Here is an 11,335-nt window from a genome sequence, read left to right on the forward strand (position 1 = left end):
GCACAAATCATAGCTAATTGCTATGTAAATCAATAGTCCTACTTCTGAATCGTATTGTTCTATGCAATTAAAAACGGATCCTACACGGGAAACGAAAATGGTAGAGTATTTTGACCTAAACTCAAGTCACGATATAAGAAGCTTATTATGCTTGTGGTTAATAAACAGTCACACCTAGGGTGTGTATATGAACGAGCGCACCCGCGGTGTGCCTGTAGTATCAAGTGTAGCTGTACTTGTGTGGTGGGAGAACGTAAGGTACGTCGCACCGCGTTTTGGTCTGTCTATTTTCACTGTTTGGCCAAACCATCTTAAGTTCTTCAACACGCCAAACATCATAACAAGATAGCGAAAAGTCAAAGCGGATCCCGCAGACCAAAACAGCGAGGGTGTGCAGACTAAAAAGATCGGAAACGACCGAAGTACATGTTCGTCTCCACGCAACAACCAAAATAAAGTTTTTGGACACTGACATTTTTCTTGCGCGTATGCCACAAACTAAAATCGGTTTTCCCATATTAGTAGCTTCAATTTTGTCCATCTTCGATTATTGTTTCTATATTAAGAATACCATAAATGTTGAATTTGGAAGCCACTAATTTCTTAAAATTATAAGACACTTCATAAATCACTGCCAGATCGCTTTTCATTAAGTTTAGTTTTTTGATATTTATGCCAATTTTAAAACATATACTACAGTGGCGGACTTCAAACAAGTTTTCTCATAATCCGTCTTTCCATGACAGAAGGGGACTAAAAAATAATGCTCGCAGCTTGTGCAGCCCTAATGATGGATCGGGGTGCGCATATTGAACTTCACCCAGACCTCTGCTATATTTGACTAAAAATTCTAAAAAAAGAAGGAAAAGAAGGAAAAAAACGACAAAAAGGGAAAGCGTTCATTCTCCAAGACAATGGGGCAATCGACTTTCCGACCACACTGAAGATGACGAAATGCAGAAACGCGTCTGACAGGCCAACAAAGATAGGCAGAAAAGGATGACCGGTAACGACCAAGATTTCAAACGCAAGAGAAACAACACAGGCCATGACCATGACGAAGCGCTTATTATAGTAAAAAAAAAAAATCATGTTTTCACCAACTCTCAGACATACAATACAAATATCAAGACGTTTCATGTGAATCCCCGTCAAAAGCGACTCAAGTTGTAACTGAGGGCTCATGTTTTCTCTTTTGTTTCATATTGGTTATCAAGTATTTGTAGAGCTACTGCTTAATTAACATTTATTCATATCGATCAGGTTAAAACAAACAGTAGGAACCATGATTGGGGAATTTCCATCGTTAAAAACTCTTATTATAGTTAAATGCCCTCAGCAAATTAGAAACACATTTTGCTTTCATAGCTTTTTTTGTTTCTTAAAATAAGGTTTTTTTACCACGACCATCTATCAGAAACGTAATTATTATTGACGATAATACAAAATTAAGCCAACTCACGACCTTTTTTCTGTATTTAATTAGAAGATTAAACCTTACTTGATTTCAAACTTACTGGATTTGCCGGTGTCCAAATCCACCGTTTGTTTCTTGATGTAAGATTCGTTTTTACCACGACCATCGATCAGAAACGTAATTATTATTGACGGTAATACAAAATTAAACCAAACCACGACCTTTTTACTTAGTTTAGTTAAAAAAATAACCTTACTTGGCTTAAAATTTACTAAATTTCCCTGGTTTCCCCATCCTTTTTTTTTCTTTTGTTACTATACGTTTTTAACGCAATCATCGATCCGAACCGTAATTATTACTGATAATTATTCAAAATTAAACAAAATCATGCCCTTCTGTCTTTGTTTAATTCTAAAATTAAACCTTACTTAATGTAAAAATCACAAAATGCAGGTGAAAAGAATAAACAATGGTTTAGCAGCATATTCTATAAGATTAATTTACCGTACAACTATTTACAAATAAATTGATAAAATGAAATCCAGGTGATTCGATGTATGTATATTGTCACATTACACGTAAATATCCTTATTATATGACATAATTATCTTAAAATTGGATTTTCTTGCGGTATGATTAGCATTACTGTTAGTCCAGTAACAACATAAACAGGACGGAAGATTTAGCAGTCATCATTGAGACATTAAACATATATTCTGACATAGTTGAACTTTCTTTAAAAAAAAATTATTTCAAGGAAGGAACATAACAAACTCATAAAGTAATTCAAGGAAGCTGATACACACAGAATACACATATTGAAACAAGACTATAAATAAAACTATGTCTAAATTCCTATCTATTAGCATATTTTAAAAAGGCTAACTCACTGGGGTAGGGCGGATGAGGGCAATAACGTGTATCGCGTCGTCGAACGTCAATGTCCTGATATGAACGATTTTATTTAACAGCGTTGTGAACTCACAAGGCACCAACCTGACAACTGATCCCCTCTCCGTTGGCGGCTGTTTCTCATTTCGGGCCAATCGGGTGCAAAAATTAACGCCCCTTGTTAACATCGTGGATTATTTGCACTCTAGTACATGGGATACCTTGTTTTATCTTTGCTTCAAAAACGAATGGAGAATGAGGTCTGAGAATAAGTAAATGGCCCGGAGGCATTGGGCGGAAGTGGCAAAATGTCTCGATTTGTCAATTGTTAATGTCATGATAGCACCAAAAACAAAGTCTTAAATAATATTTATATATTATTATAAAACATTTATATTAATATAAAACATCCGAGATAAAAGTGATTTGAAAATAGCTTCAGGTTATCTCTAGGTCTTCGTCAGAATGTCAAAGTAAGGCTTTGGCGGTAGTGGCAGGTGATGGAATCTTGGTGTGGAATTTTTGAAAGCATAAGTTGACAAAAGGAATGCTGACGCTGTTGTGGATAGAGGTTTGTAACGTAGTACGGAGCTTTGACAATTTGTCTGAGGACTTTTAATTGGAAGGACTGGATGCACTGGATATGGACGGCTTGGAACCCACAGTTCCCATTCGTCTGTCCAAAATAGTCTTATACGTATTACATGTATTAGTTGAGTTGTGTCCATCAAAATACGTTTCTGTCCTAAAGGTCTTTGTACAAGTCTGATGTCTTGGTATACGTAAGTTTCAGACTTGAGTGTAAACCGCTAGCCATCTTGTTGATGTACAGTAAAGGACAAAACTTTTTTATAATGTAAATGTACACTATATTTTTGCCAGCCACCAGGCTTTGATAAACTCAAGGTGTTCTTGGATGTCGGGCGTTGCTTGGATAGGATTGTAGTGACATCACCATAGGAGGTTAATGATGGTATAAGGAAGTATAGGAACGACAGTGGATGGGACCAAGGATATGGTAAAAAAGTGAGTGGGTAGGAATTTTATGTTACACAGGATGCCTGGGAGACAAGATTCTTTAAAAAGGAACCCTTCGGACATAGAAAGAAGATGGGTCTGTAGGAGGTTGGGAGGTTTATGTGCATTAGGAAAGAAAATGATATAAAATGCTAAATGGTTGAAAATACTATGTTCTAATATGTTGAGGTCGTTGTGGACAGTGAGGTTAGTGACGCAGACAACCTGCGGACTTTTGATTGAAAGGATAGGACTTACTAATGGATGCCCCAGAGTTCCACTCCAAACAGATCTCGGTCCTAACAGTTATTGTAATTGTCCTTCTGTTAGTTTGTTTTCTCTTACGTGTAGGTCGTCCTAAATAACTGACTTGGGTGGAAGTCGGTAGCTACTTGTTGCTGATCTACAGATCTAATGACAAGACAGCTTTTTCAATATAAAAGTACACTAGATAAATCTTTTCTCATTCAGTCTTATCCTCCTCCATTTTTGCTCCAGTCTTTGATAAGCTCACAGCTTCTGGATGTTGGAGGTTGTTTGAATAGATTCAGGTTAGAAGACAAAATTGCGTTATTATCTAGGATGTAATGATGATGCTAATATGTATATTAAAGTCAGCAGTAAGTTATATAAATGATTGGACCAAGAATGCTCCCTTGAGGGACGTCGGCCTGTTTTGGTATCCGAAAACTTGGTGCAGCACCTCACTCCGAAGAAGCTGTTAATCAATAGGAAGGAGTGAGTAGGAATCGTTTATGTTCATAGAAAATGCTTGGATGCCAAGACTTTGAAAAGGAGGTTTTTCCAGGATTTTGGACATCACAGGAAGAGGGTGCGTCTGGAGGATATTGGTTTGTATGTTTGTGTGCTTTAGGAATGAGCATTATTTGATTATTTAGAAAGAAAAAAAAAGCATGACTTGATTATTTAAAAAAAAAAAAAAAAACAGGATAGTGAATGGTTGTACTACAGCCTTCTGAGAAAAGTTTCGAACTACAGTAGAGGTAATTAGGTCATATCCAAAGGATTTTCTAGTTAGGGATTTAAAAAGCTTTATACAGAAGGTTGGGGACTTAAATTAATAAGAATTAATTATTTTAATAATTCTTGGATGTTGCTTCTTTAGGATTAGCGTTAGAAGACATAATTGCTGCTTCATCCGCATAGGTAGTTGGGATGTAGAGTAAAGTCATTCAAAACGGAAATATCATATGTTAAACAAACCCAAAGCGTATACCCTTTATGTAATACAACTTTCATTACATGTATTCCAATATTATCGCGTTAAGAATAAAATGGAACTAACCATGGCTCAACCAATGCCATAAATAAAACAATTTCAAGGGAAATGGAACTTGGGCAATGAAAACGTATTGCCACAGATTCGTGTGAGGAAGGCAGTTGGAAAAACTTCATAAATCCAATAATAAACCAAACCCCCTTGATATGGGCTGTTATCAGAAAATTTTCAAATAGAGTGAAGACCCTAGCACAAATACCCAAATAAAACTATTCTGATGAAGAAAAACCGTAGAAATATACAGAACAAACCCAAGACACATTTCAAGAATCAACAATTGAGGTATACTTGTAACAAATGTAATAATAAACCTATATAGATGTTTAGTAGTCAAAATTGACTGTATTAATTAATTAAATTAATTACACCTTTTATGTAAGCTGTTGGTTGATATGAAAAAATTAGCGTCACGAGCGGGATTCGAACCCCTAAGACCTACGGCCTTGCAATAATAAAATAAAATGTAAAGCACGACAAAGTTATCAAGTAAAAGATGTCTCAAAATGATTGTAAATATAGATTTATGAGCCATAATTATGACAGGCAGCAATAAAAAAGCAAAACCAAAAAATACACTCTCATTTATTTCACGTGGACACACACATTACGCGATGCTATTAAAAGAAAGAACATACTACTTACAAAACCACCGTTAGATGGGTTTTTGTTAACAAACTAAGCAACCTCATGTATAAAATAAAAGCAACGGACGACACAGCTCCAAAATAACTGTTCCGATTGACATCTTTCAACAATAGTCTCTGAACTATGTCACTCTTCGAACTCTGTGCGCACTACTTACAGACGGATCAATGAGAGCCAGTAATAAAATAATTAAAACCAGTTTTAAAATATTAGTGATAAACTTCACGGTTGGTGCGGATATCATGATATCAAAGAGATAATTCTGGAGAGCATGGTTCGATAATTAAGTAGGTTGGCTTTGAATCACCCAATATCAACTTTTAGACTATTTCATCAATCAACCATGAAACTGATATTTTGCAACAGGGAACTGTGTACAAAATGATTGACTGTTACCAGACGTTTTACTATTTTAAACAAATATTTAATTTAAAACAACGTTTTCATACAGAGTATACGTATAGGTCAACGACCAATCAATGGACATATACTGGCTTAATTAATATTAGTAGTATAATGAATAGGATCAACATGATGTTTTTTTGTAGAAAACTTTAACAATGGTAGAAGAAAAAATTGAATTGTAAGTTGTTATTAAAAAATATACGATTTTCTTTGGTTTTCCATATCTCTCTTTCGCACGCACAAGCACGCACGCGCATAGAAAAAAGCAGACCCAATTGATTGACTTATTTAAATTAAATTATACTAGTAGTATTAAGAGTATTAAGTTATTTACAATAAACCATTAAGCATTAGAAGGCAATGATAACTCGAAGCACTAAATAGCGTCTTTCTACTTTGTACACAAAGTAGTCAGATAAGGAGTTAGTACGTTTTATGTACAACGTGCGCGGCAAAAAAATTAATTAATTATAATAAAAACCCTTGGACCAAATTCGCAACTTTTCATTTCTTACCGTATGAAAAAACCATGGCGGCGTGAGTTGTGCCAAGAGTTCCAATAGCATCCGAGAATTTCTCTTTATTTATGGGCTTTTTTCAATACTTATAAATTACTATCGAGTGCGAATAGCACAATTTCGACCTGCAAAACAGAAATAGAGTGATACTCTGATAATCACAAGGTTCACACGCATATTAAATATTATTTATTAATAACGAAAACTTAATTTTATTATATAGAAGCATTATCTACTAAATATTATTAGTAAGAGAAAAAATATAATGGGCTTAACACTGATAAAGGGATTCTGGGGTGGGGGCGAGACTGTCGATCGTAGATTCCACACGCTTTCAGTGGTGATCTTCTTACTAAAATCGCTAGTACACAAAATTATATTTATTCGGAAAACAGAGAGAAGAGAGGGATAGAAGAGTGGAAAGAGAGATGGAGGGAGATAGGCAAAGATAGAGAGAGAGCGAGCGAAAGAGATGGGGATGCCAGTGATATGGATAGACAAAGAGGGAGTGGGAGAGAGAAAGAGATAGGCAGAGATATAGATAGATGCAGAGGGAGAGGGAGAGAGAGGAGAGAGCAGAGAGAAAGAGAGGGAGGAAGAGACAGAATGAGTGCTAAAAAGACAGATAGAAATATAGATTGATGCCGACAGTGCGAGAGAGCTCTAATTTATTCGGTTTTAATTCAGAGAGTTTTGTTCTAATTTATTAATCCTAGAAACGTTACATGGGCTTAGGACCCAGCCGATTTTATTGGGACCTTAATTGAAATAAATATATTACAGCCAATATTAATTATGTTACCTCCTACATGCAAACATTTTAACCAACTACTGTGACGAGCAAAGTGGGTTAAAATAATCAGCAAGATACCAAATCTATATTTGTTTTTCGACCATAAAGAAAATTAATACAAATTTTTGGGAATATCAAAAAATTATTACTTTCTCTTTAAAGAGCGCTTAAAACGAATCGGATGTTTTTTCAAAAACATTTTTTTTTATATGGCATATTATTATTGACAGAATGGACTAGTTATCGCATTTGTGTCGATCCGTGAATTATATTTTTATAGACTCCACGTAAAGCACGCTACGGACAATCAAACAGATCGAACGACCGAACTGAATGTGCCAAATACAACAACACAACGATTTCCCAATCGTGTTATTATAAAACAAATTACATGTTGTTAGAATTTAGTTGCTAATTACGACATAGAGACCTGGTAAACTTCCAATATTAAAATGATGCAATTTCATATTTCAATCAGTAAGACCGAACAAATACGTTATATTTCTTGGGTTTCTTTTCAGGAACTGGACAGCCATCGAACTCAATTTTCTCTTTATTGCTATCGATTTCTGGGGCATCAGCGTCCACTCATCATTCTCATTTTCCTTTTTGGAAAAACGACTAAAACAGTTTCTCAATGAAAAAAGAAAACGAGACTGATGAGGGGAGGCGCTGATGCCCCGGAAATCGATTTCAATAAAAGAAAATGAGTTTGATGGTTGTTTAGTTCCTGAAGATATATAAACCAACCGGAAAAGAAGAGTAAAAAATATAAAAATATGTTTAATGTCCACAAATGCCATTTTCTATAAAAATGAGAATCGATGTATTGATGAGTAACATAAACTTTTTTGAATAAAAAAGGGGAAATCAAATATATTATAAATAATTTAATAAAAACAAATGCCACTACATTAATATCCTTCAATGTAATATTAAACTCGGATAAATTTATCCTTGAGGTTATTAATACTCCAGGCAAGGTATAAAAACTTTGGCTTTTGTATGATGAAAGTCTTTTAATTTGTTTTCCATCTATCCGAGCTAAAACGCAAAATATAATGTTCATTAAACTTTAGGGATATTCAGTTTTATTAACGCAGGGGGGGGGAAAGTCACATTCTTGAATATTGGCCATATTAAAAATAGCTATTGTTTCCCGATTTTTTGGCCGGCAGCTCAAAAGCATATAAAAAAGGAATAGGCGATTAAAATCTCGGCCAATAGGGGCTCGAAGAGATTTAAATTGTCATAAGAAATTTAAATAAACCGTCAGCTTATACCATGGAAAAATGTGTGCTTTAATGTTTAAAAGTAGGCCGAAGAATTTTCTTACCAAAAAATACAAATTGTGGTCATTTTTTACAAGTACAAATATAAAATTTTTCGTTTCTATGTTACGTATGACGAAAAAGTAGGTCTTTCAAGTTCACTCTTAACATTGGTTAGTAATACAATTTAAAACTTTTCACTAAATTCACAAAAACAAAGATAATTTCTAAAAAGAAGTCTCTAAAATGGGATTTTTTCAAAAACACCGGCACCCTGAGGGTTGATAAGACCTCTGCTGTTGCAAACCCTCGTTAAAAAGAAAAAAAAAATTATACATATATAACTAAATGTTTATGTTTTATTGGAAAGAATATAATTTATTAGAATAAATGTAATTTACTAGAATGAAAGGAAGTGGTTGTTTAACTCCGCCCCGAGGAATATCGAGTAATCTCAGGGGAGTGAATAAGACCAGTCATGTTTGTTATCGGGTGCTGTTTTATATTAATTTACTGAGAAAAATGTAATTTATTAGCGTGAAAGAAAGGGCTTGTTTAACCCCGCCACGAGAAATATCGATTACTGTGGGGTGAGTGTGAGACGTCTGAAGAGTAAAAGTAAGTTATTAGCGTGAATGGAGTGGGTTCGAAGGCAGAAAATGAAAAACAAGAAAATGAAATTTTTACGCTGAAAACAATGGTGCGCTCCGATTTTAAATTAGTCAACAAATGATAAGGTTATGGCAGAAAGTTTGAAAAAAAACAACAACCACATTTGGTTTGCTATTTATTAATCACATTTAATGTTCGAACTGCCTGCCTTGCGAAAGATGCAAAGATTTGATCTTTTTAAGCACTCTTCACCGGTGGTCAGAGCGATTGAGTCAGGATTGTATAGAATGATAAGCATTTTTTTATCATTTGCCGCAGTTCTTCAAACTTTTTGCCATATTTATTATTTTTTAACCAATTTAAAATCCGTTTGCACCGTTGTTTTCAGCGTAAAAAAAATCCTTGACAAAACCTCCCCAGAGGGCACTAAGTGGGTCTTTCTTCCCTAAGACAGCTACCCTCTGACTTCACTATATTGCATTACTTTAGAGAGGTATATAATATACACATATACGGCCAGCAGAGTTTTGCCTGAAATAATCAAGGGGAAAAATCCACTAGCGTTAACGAAATTTAGATTCCAAGTTTAGTTAAATTGACCCGATGACAACCGAAACTCTTTTGTTCAGTTTGGTTGTCCTTGATGGCGAAATGCCTAAACCAAAATCGGATTCTCTTAGGTGGAACTGGGAGGAAGATCCGACTTGAAAATACATCTACAACGACTTGAAAATACATCTACAAGAGAATTAGGATCAAATCATAAAACGAATTTTAGACAAGCGAAAATGGTAAAAATCTTCAATTTTTTGCATCTCCCAGAGGATCCTTGAATTTATTGGTTTAAGCCGTATTGAATGCTGTCTGAAGAATGTTGGCCGTGTTGATTATGTAAGCTCGAACCGATATTCGTACACGATTCGTGGGAAGTTTTTTCGCACAAACTCGAACTTGCAAACGGAGTTAATGCACCCTGGTTGAGAAGAAAAAGGTCGAGAAGAGGACTAAAATCCAAGAGTTTATTTATAAAATTGATAATCACATTACGCTTGGTAAACCATTTTTCAGCTCTTGGGCAACTGTTACATTTGTAGCCCTCGTTGGAAAATAAAAACAATTATCTTTTAAATTTATAATTCGAAGAAGTGCTTTAAAGACCTCAGATCTTTCCACTTTACTTCATATAATATCTACTTCCAATATGTAAACAGACAAATAAACACAGTATTATTATTATTATTATTATTATTATTAGAACTTTAAAGAGCCCTTTCTGAGTAGTCAGGCCTGGCAGAAACACAATTACAGATTGGTTAATTTTTTCACTTCTGACGTATTCACATTCTAAATATATATTTATCTTGCACTCTCTTTTCTTTATATACTGCAGATATAACCTATCGTTGATAAATGTTCAATGCGAGATAAGCATTAAACCGTATTCCACAGTGTGAATTTAGTTTAATTTATGCATAAGAGACAAATTTGAAAAAGTGGAAAATTATTAAGCATGAATCATCTACTAATTTATAAACAGGTTGGACGTTTTAACACAAAACCAGCCAAGGATAAAAGATATAACAAATTATATCGGAAGGTGAACTACCGGGAAAATGATAGCTACCCAAGGTTTTTGAGCCATGGTATACCAAAACACGGTGTCCTTACTAACCAGGTATCAATATATATTGTTTGGAATAGCAGATTGTGTAAGTTTAAAGTAAATTTAAAACATACCAACTTCATCTTTGGAAATGTAAATTTTAGCTCTTCAAATTTTAATAATGCAGAATATTAAATATTTTTAAACAACTGTGTACTGAAAGCGGTGCCTTATTAACAATAAGTCATAAGTCAATTATCGAGACTTTAGTAGATTGTAGAAGTACAATTTAGAACCTACCAGCTTCATCTTAGTGATTTTGTAAATTTAGCTATTCAAGGTTTGACAACGTAGGATGGATATTGAATATTTTTGAACCATGATTTACCAAAAGCAGTGTCCTTACGGATCACTATGACATTGTTAAAACTAGCAGATTGTAGAAGTTGGTGATTAACGTAAATTGTAGCCATTCAAGATTTAAAAACATTGAATAATAAAAGTTTTTAGCCATAGTGTACCAAAAGCGGAGCCCTTACTTTAACAATAAGTCAATATGACATTGTTGAGATTCAAGCAGATAGTAGAAGTTAAAAGTAGGATTTAAGACCTGCCAATTTTAGTATATTTACCGCCGAAACGAGTACCCTTGTCTCGTCTGCGAATAGGGCACACAAGGCTCATACATGGCCATCTTAGGTTAGGGTTAGGACGGACGCCCCTATCTGTGCCACGTATGGAGAGCTGTTACGATGAAGCATATGAAGACGGCAGAAAAAGCTTGAATACCATACCGTCTTCCGGAAATTCTGATAACTGCATTGCGATTGATATCTTAATGAAGTTTTTGAAGAAAACCAATC

The 11,335-nt window shown here is 34.7% G+C and overlaps 1 protein-coding gene across 6 annotated transcripts in view; it reads right to left on the reverse strand.

Annotated features, from left to right (window-relative positions):
* LOC106666604 (homeodomain-interacting protein kinase 2) overlaps window positions 1–11,335 on the reverse strand; it is a 64,897-nt gene that overhangs the window by 24,807 nt on the left and 28,755 nt on the right. The window contains exon 2 of one of the 6 annotated variants that reach the window (XM_014393892.2): window positions 6,191–6,318. The exons of the other annotated variants lie outside the window; for them this stretch is intronic. Within the exon in view, the coding sequence (XP_014249378.1) occupies window positions 6,191–6,241 (51 nt within the window). The 5' untranslated portion in view covers window positions 6,242–6,318. The remainder of the gene's footprint in view (window positions 1–6,190; window positions 6,319–11,335) is intronic. 6 annotated transcript variants of the gene reach the window in all.

Source organism: Cimex lectularius, unplaced genomic scaffold (genome assembly GCF_000648675.2).
Source record: "Cimex lectularius strain Harlan isolate CLEC.00 unplaced genomic scaffold, Clec_2.1 scaffold56, whole genome shotgun sequence".
In the NCBI taxonomy this organism is placed as follows: domain Eukaryota; kingdom Metazoa; phylum Arthropoda; class Insecta; order Hemiptera; family Cimicidae; genus Cimex; species Cimex lectularius.